Raw genomic sequence first — 26,385 nt, forward strand, 5'->3', positions numbered from 1 at the left:
TATTATATTCTAAGTAACCTATGAAGCTGACATTCACGTAACCTTCTGACCAACCTCATTTTCATTCATTCATGAAACAGAGATGCTCCTTGCATGTGTCACCACAACCCATTTTAACCTCAGCACAATATTTTAATATCATGAGAAATAGACTTTATTACTAAATATTTTTTAAAAAATTAAAATATATGGGAATAATAGCAACAGATAAAAATTGCATCCATAACGAAATTAAGAATAGATTAAATCTGGCAATGTTTGCTACCATGCAACAATCTTTTGGCTTCCCATCTACTACATAAAAACAAACTGTAATGTAACCTGCTGTTTGATATGATTATGAAACATGATCACATTACTGGAATAACAGAGGCAGAGGATGTTTCAGAACAGGTTGAAGAGAATATCTGAAACTAAGAGGGATGAAGTAACAGGTCACAGAAAATTGCATGAGATGTTCCATAATTTATATTCTTCCCCAGATGTTATTAGGATGACCAAACAAAGAATGATAAGATTGGCACCGCCTACAGAGTATGGGAAGGGAGGGCAGGAAATGTGTACAAAACTTTGGTTGGAAATCCTGAATAAAAGGAATCATTCAAAAGACTCAGGCATAGATAAGATAATAATATTAGATGGCTCTTAACGGGAGGGATGTGGATTGATTTCATCTGGCTTAAGATGGGAACCAATGGAAGGCTATTATTCTAAACATTAGAATAATGGCAGGTGTCAAAAAAGTATATTGTATAGAGCTATTTAAGAAATTTAATATATTTCCCCCTTGGAAGTGAATTTTTACTCACATTTATGCCATTCACTGTGGACACCAAATAGAAGTTTTAATTAAATTCTAACATACACAAGGCATAAACATAACCTCCATATGCCGAATGTAATCAGAATGGTGCTTACTATGTAAGCATCAAGTTGTTCAATACTTTTTCTCTTAGAACTAAAAGTTTAAATCATTATAGGAAACATTTAGGCTAGCACTGAAATATTATCTCTTATCTCACTCCCTTTACTGTGTTCAAAAGTGTACTTCAACTGAAAAATATTGAATATTGCAAATAGCTATTTAGGTTTGTGAATTATTTTATCCGTATAGTGTTCGTAATTGTATTATGCGTTCCACATCCACGGAATGTAAATAGATTATAGTCTATTCTAGTCTTAACTGAGGACACACGGACGAAGCACACCCAACTGACATGTCTCTATTTTATGGCTCCCAATCTTTCTATTCCATTGTCCACAACATAAATCAACTTCATTACCTAAAGGTAATATTAGCCGCCTATGAGAATTTCATTATCCAGTTATCAAATGTAATATTATTTATACTTTTTTCCCCAGAGGAATAACTCACAGCTATTTTGCATTCTGTTACACTCCTGGCACAAAGAAATGCGATATTCCAAAACGCAAATAAACTAAACACGAAATCAATCATATAATATACATAACATTGCCCCTTTCGCAGACAAAATGTGCAAATACGATTCACACAGTACCATTAACCACACAAAACAAATGACCTCAAAACGCACAAACATACATCTAACGTTATTATAATTTCAAATGTTAACCGTCGCACTAGAAATACCTTATATATATATAAAACACATCCATAGACCACAGATTAAAAAACCTACCACATCACACATTGTGCTGCGACCTATGAACAATTCACAAGAAACCACATAGAAGACAACACAAGGCGCCAGTGGTAAAGACAACAAATCACTCAAAAGACTAAATTCCTCATCCATTCCACCTATTAAAAGAAACGTAAAACTTCTGTTCCTGAGCGAATGGCTGCTGCTCAAAATTCGTCTCCAACAGGATTTCGGAAGGAACGTATTAAAGACACTTGTGTTCAAAAAAACATCTGGGAACATTAAAGACATTAATTTGCTGCGTTACATCAAAAACTACTGTGTGCATCAAAAAGTCAAACTTAGTGCAGGACGTCCTTACAGTGATATAACGTTGGTGGGAAATTATTTAAATTTCGTATGGACTTCATACCACGCGTGAGTTAGTAACATCCCCGATCAATTTTTCGTAAATATTGTCATAAAGCCCCAAGAAGACATCAAAGTCGCGAGATGGGAGACCTTGAGCAACGACTGTTACACGTGTTTAAAGTTAATAAACTCATTAATTTTTAAGGGTGATATAGAATGACAACATTGTAATATATCCATCAAGTGTAAAATAAAAGCAGATCAAAAAATTTAATAATAATCTAGTGTGTCGACAACATATAATTCGACAACAAATTTCTGCCCTTCAACCAACATGTTTACGTCATCTGAATTGTGATCACTTACGATGAAAACAGGTAAACAGTGTAAAATCCTTATGTCCTTTTAACAAATGCATTAGCATGTGATGCCATGACTTTATATTTATTTAATATGTGAAGGATTCAAATATCCGACTACTTTTATTTTAAGCAGTCAATAATGACGATCACACGTTGCGCAAGCACGGACAAGTTACATGCCATGACACCAGTGCGCAACACGTACTGCGCAGTTGCCCCACTAACCTAACCTAACACAGCCCAACCAAACCAAAACGGGGTATGCTGACTCAGCAAAAAATGGTGTACCGCGCATAAATTCCTTAACCACTGAATGGATTGTCGGATATTGTTGAAATTTTGTACTGACGTCACGCCACAGGTAAGCTCACTATATTCATAGTCCATTATGTCATAACATTCCTAATATATTCGCAAGGAATCATCAAAGTCGCGAAGTGGAAGACCTGCGCAATCGGCCACGGCCACTTCCAAAGTGCCTTATCATAACGAAATAATGCAAACACGTGTCAATATTTCTAATGTGGGGCCCAGATGTGTCGAAAAACATCACGTGACAACAAATTTATAGAATTAATGCACAAGAATTTCCATGGCGAGAAAACATTCTGAACATATATAACCAAAGTCTATGCACGTTCATACGTAACCATTCGCGCTTCGATTCAGCAAGAAGTAAATACAGGTGTTAGGAATGAATAAAATACGTGAAACTGATTGCGGTTAGGCCCTTTTACCATTTCAAAGCCAGGTTTAAAGGCTTAAATCAAAGAGTGTTACTTATAATTTATGATAATTATCATTCGTGGAAAACTGATACGGTATATGGCGTTGGTGGTAACACACTTCTATTAACAATCCACAGATGTCGAGCTGCTACATCTAAAATTAACGAAAAATCTTCTACAGATGTACTGAATGACGTGCAGAGTTCAAACGCTGACACATTCTACCGGAAGGAGCACTGTATTAAGGGCTCCGGTGTTCGAACGCAACATCTACACACCAACAAGTGAATGGTCCGGTTGGTCATGTCGAAACCTCACCTGAAATTTTCCTCGTCTACAGAGCCCATCTAGTATTGATTGTCCACAAAATTTCAGCCGCTGATACGCTGTGCAAGGGTGCGAAAAAATTGCTCAAAATTCTAATGTACATTTAAAATTCGCGCCACCGCGCGCGCGCGTTACAGCAGTTGTCAAAAGACAAGCCTAATTCTCTTAACGAGTTCAAAAATGCAGATGAAAACATTAAATGTGATGAACAATAATAATAAATAGGAATCCCTTACCTCAAACTTTGTTCAATTGTAAGACACCACGATGTCCACCGGCAATGACCAATTTAATCAAAAGTAAAATGGAGGGCAGTATCATAGATTTCTTAATAATTCTTATATAAGATAAGTAGTTGTGATATTCTAAAACGTTTTTAACAGCACAATATTATCTTCTCTACGACGCACTTCTTCTACAAGCTCTTCCCGTAATAACGATTGTTGACGGCAGTAATGTAACACAACAACGCCGAGTAAACAGATGACGTTTTTTAGGTAACATAACAATGCACGCAAGCTGACCATTGTTGTCGGTCCATATTTACACTTTATTGATATGGATCTTACACGTTTTTCTTTCACTTTTTTACCGAATGACCCTTCCGTATAGACGTATTTACGTCAAAAAAGGAACCCCACCCTCTTCTCAAAAGTAAGAGACCTAAATGTCCACTGGCAATAAACAATTTAATCAAAAATAAAACAAAATGGAGGACTGGAGGACAGTGTCACAAATTTCTTAATAATTTTTATATAAGAAAAGTACTTGGGTTATTATGAAAGGTTTTTAACAGCACAAAAGTATCTCGTCTACCACACAATACTTTTACAAGCTATTTATAACTGTTCTTTCCGATTGTTGACATCAATATATACTAATACAATTCCGACGAAAACTATGACACAACAATTATTGTTTACTCCATAAAGGAATTGTAACTGGGCATCTGACTTTAGTTTAGTTTACATAATTAATTTTGTAAATTTAATCTTTACTCTTCATTAGGTTATGAGCCTTATACTATATCAATTTATTAACATTTTAGCACATGTTTAGACCGGAAGTGGACATCGCTTCTAAGCGGTGGAAGTAAGGCTACTAACATGTCTTGTTGCTTAGAAATTCGAATCTCACACTGTTTAACGGAATTCTTTTATTATAACTGATGATGTAAACAAACAGAAGTCAATGGAATAAAACAATGAATTTGTGTTAGAAAGAAGACAAGCCTAATTCTCTTCCAAGAGTTCACAAATGTAAATGAAAACCTGTAAATGTTATAAGCAATAATAATAATAAATAGGATGCACTTGCCCCACTCTTTCTTCAAGACGAAGAGACCTCAATGTCCATCGGCAAAATAAAATGGATAGAGTGAAGGACAGTCATGAATTTCTTAGTAATTCACAGAAGATAAGTACGTACTTTGGTTATTGTGAAAGACTTGTAAAAGCACAAAAGTATCTCGTCTACAACAAACTTCTCCTACAAGCGATTCACAGCTCAGCTCTTTCCACAATGACGAAAGCGGATTGTTGACGCCAATATATACTAATGAAATATAACAACGCTGAGTAAACATATGATGTAACAATTAGTAAAGGAATGGATTGCAATACGGTTTATTCAGTCTATCATACTGCATGCATAAGAAATGAGAAATGAACCTTGTTGCAGGTGTGGTTTAGAAATTCCAATACTTCTTATTAAATTGTTGTACACACACATGTTCATATAAAAGCTGGCCATTGTCCTTCTATATTTACACATTCTTTTTAGTTAAAAAAGTGATAGTGGAACCACGGTTCCGGAGAATTAGATGTAAATACATCTATACGGAAAGGAAGTTTATATATTGGCTTTATTCTAAATATTTCCTTTATACATGCTTTACAATTGAGTGAAGTTTGATTAAGACTTTACTTATTTAACTTGAATTAGTTACGCTTAAGATGGGTCTGTGGTAGCTGAATGTAATGTAAAGTAATGTAAAGTAAGGTAAGGTAAGGTAAGGTAAGTTAAGGTAATGTTATGTAAGGTAAGGCAAGGTAATGTAATGTTTTATAGGTAACAACAATGCCCAGTAAACAGATGACATTTCCTAGGTATCAACAATGCCGAGTAATGTAATGTAACATTTCCTAGGTAACAATAATGCCGAGTAAACAGATTATGTTTCGTAGGTAACAATAATGCCGAATAAACACGACGTTTCCTAGGTAACCGGGTTACACTTTTTCGTTTCCCTTTTTTGCCGAAATGACCCTTCAATATAGACGTATTTACGTCAAAATAATACAAAGAGAATTACTCAAAGATATAATTTGGTTACATTCCATCTTAACTGTAAAAAGCATAAATTAATATTAAATATTTTCTCTATAAGAAGGAAATAAATTTAAAAGGAATGAAAATAGGCATGAAGAAAATTTTACAATTTTATTTGCCAGTCGGCTTTGCCTCTCAGAGGGCTGTTATGCCATGGAATATTATTATTATCTTATTTAAAAATGCTCTGCGCTGCAATGTACTGGTGAATACCGTGCCAATGCTAGGCGTGCTGCAGTCAGACGCGTGCACGAATTTTAAATGTACATTCAAAATTTGAGCAATTTTTTTGCACCCTTGCACAGTAAGTAGTAAGTAAGTAAGGAAGCAGTACCACCCATTCAATAAGTTGCCTAAAATTAATTATCTGGACAAGTGTTTGCATAACAGCAAGCACCCCATCCAGTTTTTCAACCCATCTTGCTTGTGAAAGATCTTCATGATTAACCATAACATGTCTCTGCAATTCCTTGTCTAGGACAGTGATTCATAAAAGTACAACAAAAATTACTGACTCTAAAACAAGTGTACAGATTAATAAATAAATAAATTACTGTGCAGTTTTTATATATACATACACACACACACACACAAAGACCAATGATTCTCAGAATGTGTAAAACATCTTAGGAAGAAGAAGATATATACTTAAAAAGAGTTATTTAAAACTCATATTACTCACCTTCAGTCAACTTCAGCTGTTCTGTTACAGCTAAACCTTGCAAAACTGTCTGAGACTTAACAGATATATCATTCTGTAGAAACTGTTTATTAAATTCTGTAACAATAAGAAATTAATTTTATAAATAACACACACTTAATATAAACCACATCTTTAAATTGTTATAATACATTTAGTTATATCCACTGATAAATCCAATTACTCTCTCTAGATCTAAGGTAATTTAGTCTAACCTTATTCTAGTGGTTTGTTGAATCACTGGTTTTACAGAATTATTTTTCATGCACAGAAAATTTTTACATTTCATTTATAATAAGCTTTTCTATTGTATGTCATTAACAATTTAAATGAATGGAATGTCCCACTTAAAACACAACCATAACTACTACATGTGAACCCTTTCATGCACAAAACAGTTAAACAGATGGAAATATTGAATTCTTTCTTTGCACCCTACTGTTGCAGCTGATATAATGCTTTAAATTGGTGTGACCATAATTAAAGCCATTTTGTAACTCAATAATCACTTGTCACATGCAAACACCTTCTGTGTTCTGAGAAGTTGTTACTAGTTGGTATATTGTTGTCTTACTCGATACTTTCCTGTCAGGAAACACAATGCTAAATGCTTCATGAACAACAGCAAAACATTTCATGCAAAGTGATGTTTGAGAATGAACACATTCTGTTCATGAATAAATAATGTTAACACCTACATATATTTTGTTTGTCTGGTGTAAGCAGTGGCCTAGCAACCAGGGAAACTTTGGCATGGGGTACGCTGGGAGAGTCTATTACACAGGGGTGGACCTGCATCTGATTTCTATTTAGTTGCACATGCTTGTTGTCAGACTGCATTTTAAATGGTACAGCCTGTACATACACTATCAAATAATATAATAATTACAGTTACATAAACATAAAATTTAGTGAATGTTGCACTGAATTTATCAGGTCTAGCTACTAACATAAGAATATAATTACACAATACAAGCATTATGAGAAATAGTGGCCAATAAGAGAGGACAAAGATCTGAAAAGGAAAGGAAAACTGTACACTAAACATGATTTGAAGATAGTATAAAAGAACTGGCAAAGTGAATCTGTAAAATCCAAAGCTAATAAATGGACCATTTAACAGTACTTTAACAATGCTGCATTAAAATTCTAGCATGTACAAACTACTGCTGAAGATGTCTTCATAAGATGTATTAAAAAAATATGAAGCTCAGATTGGAAAAGTAGTTACACAGAACCCTGATGGTTTCAAATGAGAACTGTATTTGTGAATGCAAGATTAATCTATGAACCCAACTATCTGTTATTAATTATAAACAGGTTGCATTCGTTACAAGTCTTTAGTATTTCTATAATGCACTGACCCAAGCTATAAGATTTTATGGTAATAAGGAAACTTATATGGCAGGTTGTGGCATCTAAAATTAATGCTTACCTAAAGTTTACATGCACTCTAAATTTTGTAATTAAATTAATAACACTGAAAGCACAGATCCCGCTGTAAGAAGCCTAATATAAAAACTGAAATGCGTATGGTACTTGGATACGTTACTTACCAATTATGATTAATTTTGTTTTTCCTGTGCCACATGTAGATTACGCACCAATTACAATATGACAATATTTATTGACAGTTAACCTAAAATTAACAGACCATAACACTACAGAATCCCTCAGTAAATATAATACATATAAAGATTGCTGTCTTCAGTTGCGCCGTAAACCTCAAACCCTACATAATAAAAATGACCAGTGGCACAGTTGGTGTGTGGTCAGTTAAAATTTCAAAGTTGTTTACCTTCTTGTTGTTTTCGATTACGCCAATGCATCACTTCGCCTTGTGTTTGTATACAATTGATCATAGATGGCATGGTTGCGCATTGCACAAAGAAATAATGTAAAAATCCTGATATCACAGAGAGACAACTTTAAGTTTAAAAACTTCAAATATGAAGTTGATAGGTGATTCATGTTCCTGGGTTAAATAATAGGTATCTTATAAACATTGCAGGTTTGCAATACTTTGGTTTGTTACGACCACAACACACATAAAAGAATGTGTAATTATCTTCAATATAATATATATGTGTAATTATTATGCAGACCAAAATTATACATGGATTGTAATCGGATTATTTTAAATTTCCCAGTCTTTGTCTTTTGGATTTTTTCTTGGACATGACATAAAAAAGTAGTTTTTACATATATGTTTTACCAAGTCCACATATTTGTAAAGCATGCCTTACTGACTACAGTTTACATTTAGTTATACTGAAATGTGAGTTTACAGGTTACCACATGGCCTACGTGCATAAATTGTCGCCGAGATATGTAGAAGCAGTTACATGTTTTGTTTAGTTTGTACATTATCAATGAATGTTCCACTGAAACATTTCTTCCTCATGATGTATTTGGAATATGCGACTTAAAAAGCAATTTGACTTTTGTATTTTAATTATTACATCAATTGATATTGTTAAAGATAAACCCCTGTGGTGATAACCAGTGACCTATTCTTTTAATGTGGGATGTAGTGTAATTGGTTCAGTAATTAGGAATTTATTGGTAATAGTGGAAATTCTGAGAGTGAATTAATTATGTGAATGAGGTTTGAGGTTCTCACAGCACAGAATATGTCAGTGTTGTAATGCCATGTGGGCTTGTGGGTAGATAACAGCTGCCTCCATCTTCAGCCCTCTGAAACAATCCACATGGTGTGACAACTCACATGATGAGCATAGTGTGGTGCTATACCGACACTTGTCTGTATACTCTCCAGGCAAAAGCCATATGCCCCTTCATACAATTTCCTTTGTGTTTTGTAATCATTTATTTATTTCCTTACCATCTACTGACCAAGGCATTCTACTAACTGATCCAGAAAGTGAGCGCACTGATTGAAATATATTTGGTGACTGTTTGTTGCAGTCCATGTTTCTAATAGTAATTTTTGCAAAGAAAAATGGTTAATTTAATATTTTTGTAGTTTTTTTTATTGTTACAATGGCATGTAACTGTGTCTCTGTGGAACTATGGCCACTAACAGGCCCATTGTTCATTCCCCAGACGATACATGAGTGAATGTGGAAAAGTGGTGGAATGATGTTGGCAGGAAAAGGACAAAAGACAGAAAAACCTGTCTCAGTGCCACTTTGTCTATCACATATCCCATGTAAACTGTCCTGGGAACAAACCCAAGCCTCTCTCATGAGAATCTGGCCAATTAACACCTATGTTATGGTGCGGCCCACCTTTTGTGGTTGGAAAAATGTGATGATGGAATACACATATATGCTTGGCCATTAACTCGCAACTGTTATCAGCATTTGTATCTTTGCGTTGAGTTCTGTGTAAAGTTATCAGCCAACAATTGTGTCATTCTGTACGTAATAGTTGCTTTTTCTTTAACGATGTCAAAGTTCATGCACTTTTATCTCTTTATGTCTCCCTGTGACGATACTTTGAAACCTTCTTTGATAACCCTTATATTTCTGGTTGCCATTCTTGTCAGTCAGTATAAGATACCAGCTGTAGTAATCAGCATTCATACTCTACAGTGAATTTTATTTTAATCAATTATTTTAACAGCTTAACAAGAGAATACATAGTTTTGTTAATTCTTCATAATTTAAGGTGTTGGTTCATGCGTTTATCACTTTCACAGATTAATTGAATATGGTGATTGATAGATTTTATCGAAAGCCCGGACTGAGCTCTGCGGCTACTGCTACAAAGTTAAGGCAGCTCAGACAGCATACCCCATTGGTACATGACTTGGAGACAGAATTATGTTTCAATGTGGAGACTACATCTACACTCTCAAATTCTGAATTCAAGAAGACAGAGTGGATTCTTGGTTCCCCTCTGGAATCTCAGAATCTCACTGCAGAACCTAATCTACATGGAGTATATCATGGCAGTTTACTTATTGAGATAGGACCAAGGTACATTTAAACTTAAACAAACTTAAGTAATTTATGATATTGTATATGTTTAGTTTGTTAAGTAAATTGTAAAGTTGTCCCCATGCTTAAGCACCATGTCATGAAGGAGTATAGTGTGAGTGGAAAAAAAAAACACTCTGTCTTTCTTAACCTGTAAACTAGATAGAGGTGAGTTGGCAGCTTCAGGCTGTGGCTGTTTTTACTTTCAGGTTCATAAGAGTTCTTAGTATCATTGTATAGGAGACTCGGTGGGTCTCACTTTTGAATGTTGTTATGATGATAATACTCTGTACCTGCCTGAAATTGATCCCCGGTCTTCCAACATGTGGCAGTCACTTTACTGTAAGCGTTATCCTACGTCTTGCATTGTTGAGTTTATAATATTTTTAGGTGGTAGGAATTCTGGAAAAGTTACAGTTCATTACATCCTCAGTAGAAGCTCAACACCCTATTATCTTGGTAGGGACAACTGCATCTTTGGTAAGTTATAACATTCAGCATAAATGCTGTCCTTCCCTTCTGGAAGCTGTCGGTCTCCGCATCCCTGCTCGGAATCTGAGAGATTTTCTGTATTCAGTTTTAGCCCTTTGATCAAAAACAGTCCTTCTGATAGATGTGCATCAGCTGCTAATGTTGTCTGCAGGGACTTGGACATATTCAAGAAGAAAATTGTCACATTTCTTCACATTCTATAATAGTATAATTTACTTAATTGATTTAAATTATTTTTACAAATATGCTAATATATCTAGCTGCAATTTTCTTGTGTATTAACATCCTCCATATTAATGTATTTTATATTCTGCTTGTTTTACCTTTTATGTTTCTATTGTGTTTGTGTGCTCATCTCTGTGCTTTATCTGTAATTGGCCTTCAGGCTGTTGATACAGCACACTAATAATAAAGAATTGAATTGAATAAGTGCATCATTCTCAATAATTTCATTAGTACAGTTGCTAAAAATATGCAATGTTCAATATTCTTTCAAGGTATAACTCAGCAGACATTGAACCTGTTTGTACTATGAATTTAGTAGTTTTAAGTTAACAGATTTTGTAGGACTGGAAGTCTTGTGAAGACATTAGCAGAATAAACATTACGTATTCTGCCTGTATATTTATTTATTTAATGACACTTTTTCAGTAGCTCAGACTATGTAGCATTGACCTGCCTGTACTATCAACTTTCTCATTGGAGAGTTACTGATAATACTACCCCACTGCATACCATGGAAGCATATGGGGGGGGGGGGGGGGAGAAGGGTTAGCTCCTACTCATTCTTGATCTCAGCACTAGATGGGTATATGTGGTTAGCATGATGCCCCACACAATATGGGACAACTTTACTTATACCTTTACTTTTTTATTAATTCGTGTTTGTGAAGTTATTTATTTAATTTTGCATTCTAAAAACTTCTTGTAGGTGAATGTAGATGTTAATATGGTGATTTATTTAATCAGTTAGTGATATAAACGTGAAATGCTTTGAAATTTCCTACCTTTCCATGTCATATTGATTCTGTAACAAGGTAGGATAGACTTTTGCTTAGGTTTAAAAATTTGTAGCATGAAACAGTGATTTTTGTTATTAAAGTCAATGGGCAAAGGTGAGTTTTCTTATAGATTAGAAAATTTTTGGGTTAGACATGTGATTTTACTGTCAGTTGCTGACATGGGATGCTTGTTTTCTTGCAGGCTGAACTTCTCAACTGCCTTCTCTAGTAATGCTGTCTCAATATGTAATTCCATTGGTTTGTATAAAGTGAAAAGGATAGAAGTTTCTACTAGATACCTCATCCACTGGGAACAAGATGGCCTTGCTATTAGTCCAGTAGTCGAAGAAGAGGTGCATAGTATTCATGATAGAAATAAGAAAATCACTTCTGTGAACAGAAGTGCTACAGTTTTAGTATCATTTTCAACATCAAAGTATGTCTTATTGTAGGGAAATGTAGGGAAATTTAGTGTCTTTCTTTACTGAAACATTGCAATGCTGTGTAAAATTTAATCTTTCAGTATTAAATTACGTACTTCCTATCATGTGGGTCTTTTTGCAGAAGCTGGTTTGTTGTTTTTTCTTCTTTATCTCCCCTATATTTAATACTTACATCCATGTTTTTCTTTAACACGGTTTTCCAATGTTTTTATTTAATTTTTTTCTCTTTTTTTGGTATATATTTTTCCCAGTCTACAGATGTCTAATAATTTTTTTTTATGGTGTAGTATTGTGTATTTGAATGATTCTCTTTATCTCTAGTTTGCAGTAAAGGACTGTTGAATAAATCCATGTAAGTGAAATGCTTATATGCATTCCTTCATTGTTCTGGCTTGTGTGATAATATTGGTAGATCCTATGTGCAGATTAGTTTACATATATTTGAGCTTGAAACTTGTCCTTTGTTGCACTGTGTAGTTGGTGGGATTACTGCATGATCGCATGACACATTGTCGTTACATCACACCCATTGAGAGTTTTGAACTAGGAATAATTCCAGAAGACTGGTATGAAGTTGATGTGTTATCTGCAGGAAGATTGGCACTAGAAGATGTGAATTCTCATCTGGGTATGTACAGACTGGCCTGGTTACTATCCATTAAATTGTTGTTTTTACTGCAAATGTAAGTCACAGTATATATGTGTTAACATATTATACAACTGCATATACCTATTAGGTGAGTTTTCATTTTTGTCTTCATTCAAGGCCGTCTTATATTCGAAAGTAAAGACAAATTTCTAAAAATGCGATTAAAAATGTTGGCGTATACAAATGCCTAGTAATTGTGCCTTTCCCCAAAATTTATGTGCCCATACTGATTTGAAGATATTTTAAAAATAGTAGTTTTCACATTAATCTGAATATTCACTTCTGTGTAATACCATCATCAAATGCATGGAGCTTTACCTCTGAGTCTAATATACACCTTCATGGCATAGTACATAGGCACAGGGTAATTTCATGTTAGTGGTATTTTGAGTAGAAAAAATAGGTTAGCATTCCCCACCAAAGCATTGTCAAAGGCAAAACACTATAATCCAATAATTTTTGCATTCGTATGTAGCTGGAAGAGGTGTTACTATATTCTTGTTTAGAAAGTTATATATAATTCCTTATATTATCTGTTTCAGGCTTGGCATTTGATGACTGGGATCTTGACTTTTACACAGACCTTTTCAAAAACAAATTAAAACGTAATCCAACCAGTGTGGAGTGCTTTGATCTAGCTCAATCAAACAGTGAACACAGCAGGCATTGGTTTTTCAAGGTTAAGAGTTCCTGACATGACCATTTTGACTTGTTATTTAATATCTAATAGTATTAATCAGTTTTCTCATTGTACCTCAGATGCTGGTAATTTTGTTTGTACTTTGTATTTGTAGGGCCGAATGGTGATAAATGGTAAGGAACAACCAGAATCGCTGATAGACATGATAATCAATACCCAAAATTCTACCAACCCAAATAATGTAATCAAGTTCAACGATAACAGCAGGTATGGTTGATGAATTAAAATTTTAAATTATTATGTGACACAGTGTTTTGGGCATTATCTATCATAACATTTATTTTTAAAACTTCATCTCAGGAAGTATCTCTGTCATTAGGTATCCTTTTGATGTGGAACCTAATCTGAGATGTCTTATTGTAATACATCCTTATCAGAAGCATTAAGAAACTCTTGATTTACGCTTTTTTTTTTGATATGTTGGTAATATGTTCACATATAATTGATGTTGAATTGCACTGCTTGTAAGTTCAGGAAGCTTTTCTTATGGCAGTTTTCATTGATTTATATGCTCTTTCTTCTTTGCAGTGCTATGGAGGGTTTCAGGGTTAAACACCTGCGTCCTAGTAACTCAAAAGAAGCAAGCAGCTTTAAAATAGTTCATAGCAAGTCACATCTTATCTTCACTGCTGAAACACACAACTTCCCTACTGGTGTTGCCCCATTCAGGTGAGAATATTTGATATAAAAGTTAATTCCTGTACAAGCATTTGTTTAACTTTACTAACAGGTTGTGTTTATTTTTGATGTTCAAGTTTAACTCTAAAGTAGTCATACAGAGAAATGCACATTTAATTTTTAGGATTGCATATTGAACATTTCATGAAGGCAAAACACATGTGTGGGAAAGTTGACGCTGTTGTAACTGTACAACTTTAAAAATGAAAAGTAACAAAGTTTCAAAATATCTAACCCAGTATAAGACAGCATGCTGTTAATGATTAACCCTATGGTCCATCCACTGTTCTGTTAAGTGAGTTGTAGCATTGCTTCATTAGGTGTAAAGGCAACCTGGTCCTTAAACTGATAACTCACCTCTCTAGAACTGAGAAATGATGTGTGGTTATTGCCTTCTGCTCCTCCTAAAGTTTCCTTGGCATGGTGCATGAACACATACATTACCTTTACCTTTTTCAAGATTATGTTGAAACGGTGTTATGAATATTGCATTTTCGGTTTTAAACTGAATGGACCAGTAACTTGGACTTCAATATTTAAGCCTACTGCCCTTTAAAATACAGAATATTGACTCAGCTAAAGGCATCAATGGAAGCAGCAGAGACCTATGAAACACTGGTAAACTTCTACCAGACTACATGACGCTACAACCCAGAAGACTGCCATCTTCTGTTTTAATTCAGTTCGCATCTTTCCAATCCAGATTTTCCACCCAACGTTTTATTACTTCATGCATGTTACTTGTCCAGCGTCCTTCATTTAATTACCCTATCAGTCAACACCATTCAGTAACCTTAGTCATTCAGTTCTGTTTTGTCATGACTTTATTATATTTTTCCCTTATGTTCCATCCTCCCTGCATGTATGATAAATATCTGTGTGTGTGTGTGTGTGTGTGTGCGTGCTTTTAACTCTCTGAGTCTCCATCTAATCTCTAGTGGAGCAACAACAGGAACTGGTGGGAGGATCAGAGATGTCCACGCAGTTGGCAGGGGAGGCCACTGTATAGCAGGCACAGCTGGCTACTGTGTTGGAAATCTACTTATTCCTGGTAAGTAAATGATTTCTGAACACATGTAATAAAATATACTTTCTTATTTCCCATTTTTGACCACAAAGAAAACCCACTACAGTTGGTACATATCTGTATATCTTGCAGCTGAATTTGGTAAGTGAAATATCATTTACCAGAAAAATGACCACTCTAAATTTGTGTTGAGAGGTACTTGAGTGTTGTTGGGCTGTTGGCGATCATGACTGAACTTTTTGTTTCTTCTCATCTCTTCAGGCAGATGCTGTGCTAGTATCTGGAGGTAGACCACAAGTGTCTCCTTCCAAAATCCTTATGCATTCGTGCTTATTTTTTGCCTCTTTGATCTATGATTTGATCATCCGAAGTAGGGACAGTACTTTGTAATCAGTAAGTAACAATTTAACACTCGGCATCTAAAGAATGTTGGTATTCTGTTGTGTAGACTATGAACTACCATGGGAAGATCCATCTTTAGAGTATCCAGATAACTTTGCTTCTCCTTTGGAAATTTTAATTGAAGCAAGTAATGGAGCTTCAGATTATGGAAACAAATTTGGAGAACCTGTAATTTCTGGATTTGCTCGTTCTTTTGGTCTGATGGAACCATCTGGAGATCGCCGGGAATGGATCAAACCCATCATGTTCAGTGGTGGCGTTGGGTCTTTGGATGAAAATATGGTAAACAAGCTGAAACCAGAGAAAGGTATGTAATTGCATGTATAGTAAATAATGTGTATGCAACAGATATATTGTCTCAATCACCCACTTGGGAATTAAACATGCTGCTGTCCAGTTCAGACTTCAGTAACAAAAGTTTCTCTCGTTGTTTTTTGAGATTCTCACAGCTGCGATCATGGAGATTTGTTTTCTGGGTTGTTGCACTGTGTATTCTGGTAGAAGTTCAGAGGTGCTTGCTGCCTCAAATACATGGGTAATCAACAGAGAATCTTCAAGAATGGAATATGTGAAACATTCATACTTTATTTATTATTGTTCTATTTTATGATAAAAATGATGATGCATGAATTACATGATGAATGTTGTTTGAATGGAGGCAGGAAAGCTGCATGTTGTGCATTGCTGCTTTATATTGTTTCTGTTTTTATTTTGTGGCTAGGTATGCAAGTGGTGAAGTTGGGAGGTCCAGTGTATCGTATTGGGGTTGGTGGAGGTTCAGCAAGCTCAGTGGAGGTGAGGGATTTTTTTTTTGAATCCAAATTTGAAAATTTTGTATGATATTTTTATTAATTCTTTCTAACTCATCATTTATAATTTTAACATCATTTTTTGTTTGACTGTTTATAACCAATGCAACTGACAAATCACCTATTCATGAACCAGCAGTCTATCACACTTCAGTTGAAAAAATTAAGGTTTGATTGTCATCTCTGATGTGCAGGTGCAAGGTGATAACAAGGCAGAACTAGATTTTGGTGCAGTTCAAAGGGGTGATGCAGAGATGGAGCAGAAACTGAACCGAGTTATTAGAGCATGTTTAGAAAGAGGAAGTGATAACCCTATCTGTAGTATCCATGATCAGGGAGCTGGTGGCAATGGTAAGTGAATTTGTACCGCACATAACCCATTATGCATGCTTGATAAAGTTTGTAAAATTATTATGTGCATCACATTGCTGAAACACCTTTGGTCATGTTTGTTTGTTGATTTATAATGTTTGTAGGAAATGTATTAAAGGAGTTAGTGGAGCCATCTGGTGCTGTGATCTTCTCACACAAGTTTCAACTGGGAGACCCCACAATCAGAACTCTTGAGCTTTGGGGTGCAGAGTATCAGGAAAATGATGCTGTGTTGTGCTATCCGAAGGATGTTCCATTGTTAATGCAGATTGGCGATAGAGAGAGGTGTCCAGTCAACTTTGTTGGCACAGTTCTTGACAATGGAAGGGTATGATGACAGTATTTATGATTAAAAGCTTGTGGTTTTACGGTTATCTGAAGTACCACATTTGTTGTGGTTGAAGAATAGTTGACCAGTCAGAATTATTTTTCTTTATGTTTTTGAATGTTCCACTAGAAAAGCATATAGATGCTAAAATGTAAACATTGCTAGAAATTACAGGCTTAATCGACAGCACATTGAAACCATCAACATGTCAGACAAAATGCAAGAATCGATGTGTTTGCTGTCCTATCTCTTGTCATTGGTAGCGAAATGAGGACAATAAAGGGCAAAATGAAGTTCAAAATCAGAGCTGCTAAGACAAAATTCATGAGGCATACCACATTACATTAACACTACTGATATGTTGAAGAAACAAGTTTATGAACATAGAGGGTCAAGAACATAGGAAAATTACATGAATAATGTCTTGTATCATGTGATGAGACCTGTGATATATGCAAAGGGATCACCAATCCTGCAGTTAACGAAACTCTTCATTGTTTGTTCTATGCCGCTGACCACTCATATTTCCCGGTGTTATGAAAATAAGTTGCTTAAGTGTACTTCTTGTGTCTACTAAGGCAAAATGATTACTTTGAATGCTCTCTCTTCATGATACCCTTTCACACAGAGTCTTAAATTCTCTTGTCTTAACAGGTAATTCTTTCTGAGGAAGAAGAAATAGATGTCACTCCATATTTGAATGGCAGCTACAAGCAAGAAGATGTAAGACATCCTGTTGACCTGGAGTTAGAACTTGTTCTTGGAAAAATGCCACAGAAGGTGAGAAGAAATTTTGAATACTTCAACCATGAGTCACATATATTTTCTGAATCACTAAAATTATAACAGACATATACAGGTATAAACCTTAAGAAATATTGAAATTAATTTCTTGTTTATTCCAATTTGCTATTTAGCTTTACAATATTGACCTTTCAGGTACAGGTTTTTGAAATCTAAGTGGCTTTTCTGCCATCTAGAATTGAATTTGTCATTGACAAAGATGACATTTTTATGGGTTTGTACATATTTTAACATACTAAGTCTTGCTTATACTTTTGCCAGATCATTATTACACTGAAATTAGCATGTTATTTTTATAGTAAAATCTCCATTTGAATTGGTGATGTTGAATTGCAATACAGAACTGTAGAATAGCTTAAATGGAGGCTATTTAACACAAATTATTGGTTTTAAGTAAGTAGAATTGAACATTAAATGGGGTTTCTACTGTATGTCTGTGAAACTGATACAACTTTATTTTTGATTGAAGGGACCCTTTCTTATGTGGTCTTCAGAACTTTATTATAACATCATTCCTCAATTTTGTAGTAAATTTAAGGTAATTAAGAATAAAATGTGTATTTAATTCACATACGAGTATTCTGTTTTAGGTATTCCATCTGGACCATAAACCAGCAATAGTAAAGTCACTGAGTTTGCCTGCTGATCTGACTGTGAAGCTGGCTCTGGAGCATGTACTTCGACTGCCATCTGTAGCCAGCAAACGGTACCTGACCAATAAGGTGGATCGGTGTGTTACTGGTCTCATTGCCCAACAACAATGCATTGGTCCACTTCATACTCCACTGGCTGATGTAGCTGTCACTGCTCTGACACACTTTAGTCTTGTAAGTTGTCATATATGATTTCTTTAAGTTCTGTGGCAGAACATAGATTGGCAGAGTTTGAAACAAAGTGTTCTTAATAGTATTTCAATCTGAGAAGCTTTACAGTTTGTACTTTTAATCTGATAATGTTAGGAAATCAATAAGGTTGTATATATGTATGTATGGTCATACGTTTTTATCAGTTTTTTAACATCTTCTGATTCTAAGTCCATCTTCTGTTCTTCTGATCTTCTCTCCACCTTTGCATTCTGGATTCCTTCCATCTAACTCCATATCTTCCACTAGTCATTCTTCTGTGTGCCTCATCTTCTTCTCATCATTCCTTCTGGTGTCAGTGCAAATGTTAGCAATTTTTGCTCTTCCCTGACAGTAAAACTAGAAATTGTATCTCAACAGCCATAAAACACAAATGGCAAGATGGATAGAAACTGTTTTTGTGCTGAATATTAACACGTGTTCTGAATTTATTCTTTTAGTTTTGTCGTGTACATCATTTAATAGGTACATGTTCTTTATTTTCCTTTCTCTGCTTTGTTGATGACATTTGTGTATGCTGATATGAAATATTTGGTTCTATTTTGTACAGGAGGGAATTGCCACAGCTATAGGGGAGCAGCCAATCAAGGGTTTGGTTGATGCATCTGCAGGCGCAAGGATGGCTGTTGCAGAATCTGTAACCAATCTGGTTTTTGCCCGGATATCTGATATACAGGTAGTAATCTGCAAACAGAGATGTGGTAAATAAGAAGAACGTAACTGGAATCTTGAAAAAGTATCCTGATTGTTCGTGTCTGTTTCCCAGTACTTGCTGTTCATTTTATTGTCCACGTCAGTAATGATTTTGACATGGCTTCTGACAGATTTATGCAAAATGATGGAAAAACAGGTATTCACCGATCTGATCTATTCGCTCCACCGTTATACACACATGCTACTAGACCAAAATTCGTCTTCCCTTTCCAGTTACTTTGAGCACATAGTGTAACAGTAAAGCTCAAGGTTTTGGCAGTCACTCTGTATAGAACAGAAACAGTATGCTGATGAAGGTGAGACTTTTTGGTTGTCACTTGGTTTTATAAATTGTATTATTAGGTGACAGAATTTTTGTTCATCTTGGTCCTCACAGTCACATGGAATGTGTGGTCATTTCTTGTTAGCTCCCTAGCTGCTACCACACTGACACCTCTAGTGCTGATTTGTGTATAATGACCATGGTCTCTTACCCGTCCTCTTTTAGCTAACAGCGTATGATAATTCCAATAATTCTGTATCACCTGCCTAAAAAACATATATGAACAGGTCCCAGTCCAAGAAAAGGATGGAAGGATCCTGTTCATAATATGTTGAGATGGAATAATAAAGAAGAAGAAGATATGATAATTCATATTAACCAAGTTGCTTGTTGTAGGATGTGAAGTGTAGTGGGAACTGGATGTGGGCTGCAAAGCTTCCAGGAGAAGGTGCAGCTTTGTATGATGCGTGTACTGCTATGTGCAAAGTGATGTCAGATCTGGGTATAGCTGTTGATGGGGGAAAGGACTCACTAAGCATGGCTGCCAGGGTTGACGGTGACATTGTCAAAGCACCTGGTATGTACATCTTTCAGTGTACCATAATCATGTAAGTCTGGGATGTACTCATTGGTATTTCAACAACATACGAGGGGCAGTCAAAAAGTTCCCGGAATTGTGGTATAGCACTGTAATGGTAGGACATATGGCAATGCTTACCAAATCACCTTCAAAGTAGGACCCTTGCGCACACACACACTTGCTCCATCGATCCTGCCAACAACAACAAGGAACTTAGCAGCAGTGATAAATAGTCTATGTGGCAAGCAATAAAATAAGGGTGTACTCTTAAGGAATTAGTCACTGCAACTCACTATGTAATTTACACACTTGACAAAATTCTTGGTTGGTGTTTCAGGTGCTTTGGTGATTTCTGCATATGCCCCATGCCCCAACATTAAGCAGGTAGTTACACCTGATCTGAAAGGTCCCTCAAGAGGGCAGACAGGAATTCTTCTTCTTGTAGATCTGTCTGGAGGAAAGAATCGACTGGGGGGTACAGCTCTCGCTCAGTGCTTCAAACAACTTGGAGATGATGTACCAGATCTTGATGAGCCAACCCTCCTCAAACAAGCCTTCATTGCTACTCAGAAACTGATAAGAGGTATTTACATACAAAACTAATCTGAACACATTCTGAATGGAGAGACAATATTCAAGAAATAAAATATAAAGATGTAAAGTGTCTGAACTGCTGGTATGATATGGAAGAGATGGCCTCATGAATTTGCTGTGAGTTTTTTTTTTTCAGATTGAGTTTGAATTTAACTCTTTTTGTTTCTCTGTCAGACTCTCTCAGCCTTGTGGTCCAGGTTAATTTGTCACCCCTGTATGTTAATACTGTTTTAAATAGCTTATATGTCTCCATAAAATACCTTACTGCATGATAGAAGGCTTCTACTGCTTCTCACTTTTTTTGTTGTTTTGTGTTTCCCCAGTATCTGCAAACTTGAAGATTTCTGTCTTCTGGGTTGTTGATCTGTGTAGTCTGGTCGATGCTAACGAACGTCTCAGAGGTCATACTGCCTCCGTCATCAGGGCAATGACGGAGGCAGTATGACCTCTGAGATGTTGGTTAGCATCGACCAGACTACACAGATCAACAACCCAGAAGACAGAAATCTTCATACTCACCGCTGTGAAAACCTCAGATCTTACATCTGCAAACTTGCTTCTCACATAATTAAAGTACTTCACCCTTGCCATTGTATGGGCATTGTGACTAAATTATTGTATTACTTCATTATTCATTACTGATTTCTCTAGCGGTACGTAGGTGAAAGTTTCATACTGCAGTATGTTGTCTCTTTTTACAGCACATAAAGTTATGGCTGGTCATGATATCAGTGATGGAGGTCTTATTACTTGTCTGCTGGAAATGGCATTTGCTGGAATAAGTGGTATCAAGATCAACATTGCTCATAAGGAAGGCAAAGCTTTGGATATCCTGTTTTCTGAAGAGCTGGGTTGGGTGTTAGAAGTGGTCTCAAAGGACATTGAATTTGTAAACACAACTTTCAAGACACACAAAGTTCCTGTGCATGTTATCGGAGAGTCAAGTGCATTTGGAATTGAGTCACTGGTGACCGTCAGTGTGAATGATGCTTTAGCACTGAGCTGTGACTTGATTTCACTGTTTCGTACGTGGGAAGAGACTAGTTACCGACTTGAGCGACGGCAAGCTAATCCTGACTGTGTCAGGAAAGAGTTTGAATCCCTTGGTAATCGCAAAGCTCCAGCATACAGACTGACATTTGATCCACAGAAGTCATCAGCACCCACTAAATTATTGTCATCTCGTAAGTATCTCGTTGAAATTCTCATTGTTCTGTTAAAGATAATCCCATTTGCTTCCAAAAACATTAGAGACCAAGGTAAATACTGTAGAACAAGTTTTATTTTCCCATTTGTTTTGTGTAGTCGAAATAGAAATCTTATGTTTACTGTTTAGTAAAGCTAGCTGTTTATGATATCTTGTAAAAAGGAACTTCATGATAGATACAAGTTACTTCGTATTGTTAAGGTAGTGAAATATAAGGGACTGTGATTGGCTAGATATATTGCTTGGGTAGGAAGAGAGAAAAGTTGTTGAATGGTTTGGATCTACTAACACTTCTTAGTAATTTCCTTTGTGATAATTACAAATGAGAATCTGGTTGCATGGTCTCTGTGAAAAATAAGTTGTAAGAATATTTAAGGTTTTGCACTATTTCAAGTGAAACTTTTATTCCAGCTCCTCGAGTAGCTGTTATTAGAGAAGAAGGTTCCAATGGTGACAGAGAGATGGCAGCATCTCTTTTCAGTGTAGGTTTTGAAGTTTGGGATGTGACAATGCAGGATCTCCTAAACAAGCAAGTCACAGCTGACAATTTCCAAGGCATTATTTTTCCTGGAGGATTTAGCTATGCAGGTGAGTTTGAAGACACATTGTAACAATTGAGATGATGTCTGGTATGGAGTAGGCTTTCTTTTATGGACATTTGGGGAACATTAGTTCTGTCAAACTCCTGTTAACTTCTGAACCAGATACATTTGGCATTTTGATCCAGGCTGCATCAACTGAGGAAGGAAATAATGGTTTGTTACAGTATGATGCTGAACATGAATTATATATTACATTATTAAAAGACAAAATTGGTAATAATTTTTTTATTAATATATATAAAATTTTATTTTTTATTTGAAATAAATAATACAATGAAGAATTTTGTGGATGTACAGGAGCAAAAAATAAAGACTAATATATTTTAGCGAAACTATTTCTCAAACTGCTGCTGTTGCAGATGTGCTGGGATCTGCGAAAGGCTGGGCAGCTAGTTTGTTGTTCCATCCATCACTGAGAGATCAATTCTGGGCATTTTTTGAGAGAGCAAATACGTTCAGCCTCGGAGTATGCAATGGTTGCCAACTCATGAGTTTGCTAGGATGGATTGGGTTGAAATCACAAGGCATGTAGCTCTTATATTTCTTGCATGTTTACACCATTAAGTATTTAATGTTTTGCCTCTTTAGCAGCACTGAAAGAAAAATGTGAATTATCATAAATAACTTCTATTACTGTTTCTTGTATTGACTATTTTATTTGCATCTTGTGATAAGAGGTGGAATTATGTGTATAATTTATTTAAAAATGGTGTGGAGTCCTTGCTGAATTTGTTTGAAGAAGGGTCACTCACTACCTTATTTGCCAATAACTAGTACTTCATGCAAATAAAATTGTTTTTATGGTTTGATACACTGTCACTAGAAGCTTTCAGTGTCACAATAACGATAACTGATTCATTATGACATGGTTGATTCAGGAACCTATTTTATCCAGGAAAATCCATTTCATTTTGAGCTTAACACACATGAATTTTTGTCAACAATTCTTTATTCAACAAGTGGCACAGAATATTTGGTACTTGATGGTGTTAGTTTGATCAATAGTATTTAATATTAATTAAAATATACTTAATTGGGGTGATAGGAATTAGTTGTCCAGTTAATTTGTCTTAAAACACTACAATTTGCAGGGAAGAGTGCATCATCAGATGAACTGCGTGGACCTGATGTTGTGCTTGACCACAACTTGTCGGAGAGGTTTGAATGTCGATTCAGCACAGTCCGCATTGAGAGGAGTCCATCCATTATGCTCCAGGGTATGGAAGGGTGTATACTGGGAATTTGGATTGCACACGGAGAAGGTTAGTGTTTTATTATATTATTTTCACCGGACCTGACTTAGCAAAAACCAGTATGTGTTCCTTTTGAAAACCACCTGTTCCAGCATGATGTTGCTTTTCACTTCACAATAAAATATTTTGTACAGTATTTTTAAATATATCAGTGTTTTAACATTGCTGGATTTGTCTTGTCAGCATGAAATTTAAATAATTTTACATTGTGCAGTTGTACCATTAAGTGTCAAAATCTGAACAACGGAATATTATCATCATCACAATATTTTAATTTTCTCATAATTAGAAGCAGAATTTCTGTATTTAAATTAATATATGTTTATAAATTGAAGTTGTGTGTTATAATGCTATAAATATCAGGTCTTGAATTGTAGTCAGGTACATGCACATAAATTCTAAATGTTAAGTTGTTGCTGTTTAGACATTTGTAGTATTATAATAACATTTATCTGAGTATTCTTCAAGTACATTGAAGGTTTGAGTCTGGGTTTTACTGCTGTTGATGGTCTACATTTCATTGTACATTTTCTGGTTAGACCTTAGGGAGATTGGAATTGATGGAGCAAACTGGATGCAACTAGCTCAGGATAGAGTCTGGTGGCAGGCTTTTGTGAACATGGTGATGAACCTTTGGGTTCCGTAAGGAAAGTGGCTTATTCTTTGATGATAAGCTGAATATACAATCAGCTTTTCAAAGAATTTCCTGCACCATAGAGTGAGTGAGTGATGAGATGTAAAATATTAGTGTCTTAGGTTGCTATATAGTATGTTTGTTTAATATTTGTAGGTCGTTTCACATTCCGTAATGAAAATGTGCTTTCAAGCTTGGAACAGAGATGCTGTCTTGCCATGAAGTATGTGGATGACGACGGAAAGCCAACGCAGACATATCCACTGAATCCAAATGGCAGTCCTTGTAAGTCATTATAGTTGAAATGACAACCAGATTAGATTAAATGGGAACAAATCTTTTTGAGCAAAGGACCATGTATACTGATGTAAAATGTGTGATTGTATAAAATCATTGCAGAGCAAGGTCCTTTTATCAGGAGGTATGCACAGATTTATAGATATGAGGGCATCACAAAGTTCTTCTTTCTTTTGTAAAAAAATCTGCTGGCTTTTTACTTATGCTTAGTGAATCACTTAACACAAGTATATTTGGTTGCTGCAGGTGGTATTGCTGGAATATGTTCTGAAGATGGCCGTCATCTTGCCATGATGCCCCATCCAGAGCGTTGCACACAGTTATGGCAGTGGCCCTGGATGCCAGCCGACTGGCATGACAAGTACACTGTATCACCGTGGTTACGTATGTTTGAAAATGCCTTCAGTTGGTGTGTTAAGAACTCATCATAACATATAAGACAGTTATGTGATTTTTTTTGTGAATTATTGATATAATGTTTTATTAAGTCTTCAAATGTACTGATGAATAAATAGCCTATTTAACACTATAAACCAACAAATTTACCTCCATGCTCAAATATGATTTCATCATGCGGTTAAACTTTCTTTCTCTGTAAACAAAAACAAAAATGGAAACTAACAAATTTTTACTATAGTGTTTATTGCACATGGTATTGTTAATTTGCATGATGTTAAAATTAAGATTTTTCTACAGTGAATATATTAATTATGGTATGTTTCATATCTTTATTGTGCTACATTTATAATGTAATGTATCTTCACTATTGAAAATGTTGTATATGTTGGCCTACGTGATTCTGTATTTGTTGTTATTGTTATTTTTATATGCATCTGTTCAATAAATTTGGAAATAATATGTATTTCTGTTGCTTTCTAGAGATAAACCTGGTACCTAACACAATGTCAACAAACTCAAAGCTTATTTTATGCCACATACCAGTTTTTTGTGATGAGCTGTTTTTGAGATACTGGTAATTAATGGCATCATTTGAACTTCATGTGATGTAGGACTAATATTAGACAAATCCAAATCAAATTTATGGAGTGAAAATAGGCAATATGAGCTGATTTGAGTGTATCATTCTTGCTGACATGCAATATAGATCTAACTGTGTAACATGCACCGTTTAACTTATTTATCAGTATATCAGTGTGATTTGTCCAATTTAGGTAGTTATTTATTTGCAAACCCACGAATTTTATATTTACTGACTTGTTTATTCTTTCCATTATAACTAAAACTTGAAGCATATTACTTGTTACAGATTTTATTATATTTAATTATCTGCTTTATTGATTCTCTG

The 26,385-nt window shown here is 35.4% G+C and overlaps 2 protein-coding genes across 13 annotated transcripts in view; one reads left to right on the top strand and one right to left on the bottom strand.

Moving 5' to 3' along the window:
* The window catches only part of msps (msps cytoskeleton-associated protein 5), a 39,984-nt gene extending 31,743 nt beyond the window's left edge, over window positions 1-8,241 (bottom strand). For 3 of the 10 annotated variants that reach the window (XM_022080172.2, XM_022080173.2, XM_022080169.2), the window contains exon 1: window positions 1,376-1,606. The gene's annotated coding sequence lies outside the window, so the exon portion shown is untranslated. The other 7 variants (XM_087347624.1, XM_087347622.1, XM_087347623.1 and 4 more) reach the window with 7 other exon arrangements.
* A 137-nt stretch (window positions 8,242-8,378) lies between these two features.
* On the top strand, window positions 8,379-25,941 carry Pfas (phosphoribosylformylglycinamidine synthase). Of its 3 annotated transcripts, none has more exons than XM_022069735.2 (23): window positions 8,379-8,484; window positions 10,089-10,368; window positions 12,064-12,214; window positions 12,782-12,932; window positions 13,496-13,632; window positions 13,748-13,860; window positions 14,182-14,322; window positions 15,270-15,382; window positions 15,807-16,067; window positions 16,482-16,555; window positions 16,764-16,920; window positions 17,046-17,269; window positions 17,924-18,049; window positions 18,664-18,900; window positions 19,487-19,612; window positions 20,309-20,489; window positions 20,830-21,075; window positions 21,788-22,270; window positions 22,705-22,881; window positions 23,255-23,419; window positions 23,987-24,157; window positions 24,939-25,067; window positions 25,326-25,941. In XM_022069735.2, the coding sequence occupies exons 2-23, from the start codon at window positions 10,100-10,102 to the stop codon at window positions 25,508-25,510; spliced, it is 4,017 nt and encodes a 1,338-aa protein (XP_021925427.1). In that variant the 5' UTR covers window positions 8,379-8,484; window positions 10,089-10,099; the 3' UTR covers window positions 25,511-25,941. The 3 variants fall into 3 exon arrangements, with proteins under 3 accessions (XP_021925427.1, XP_021925428.1, XP_087203753.1); XM_022069736.2 differs by having other exon boundaries at window positions 8,398-8,415; XM_087347627.1 differs by lacking the exon at window positions 8,379-8,484 and having other exon boundaries at window positions 9,418-10,368.
* Window positions 25,942-26,385: the final 444 nt, after the last annotated feature.

This window comes from Zootermopsis nevadensis, unplaced genomic scaffold, assembly GCF_977971745.1.
Source record: "Zootermopsis nevadensis isolate Lab colony 2312 unplaced genomic scaffold, Znev_1.0 Znev_ptg000012l, whole genome shotgun sequence".
Lineage (NCBI taxonomy): Eukaryota > Metazoa > Arthropoda > Insecta > Blattodea > Termopsidae > Zootermopsis > Zootermopsis nevadensis.

What these genes read in the sequence shown, in the direction of transcription:
- Pfas (XM_022069735.2), top strand. Translation starts at nt 10,100, where the DNA reads ATGGTGATTGATAGATTTTATCGAAAGCCCGGACTGAGCTCTGCGGCT. An exon ending in TGGAAATCTACTTATTCCTG is followed by an intron (nt 15,383 to 15,806) that starts GTAAGTAAATGA and finishes TCTGTTGTGTAG; the next exon opens with ACTATGAACTACCATGGGAA. An exon ending in TCAGGGAGCTGGTGGCAATG is followed by an intron (nt 16,921 to 17,045) that starts GTAAGTGAATTT and finishes TAATGTTTGTAG; the next exon opens with GAAATGTATTAAAGGAGTTA.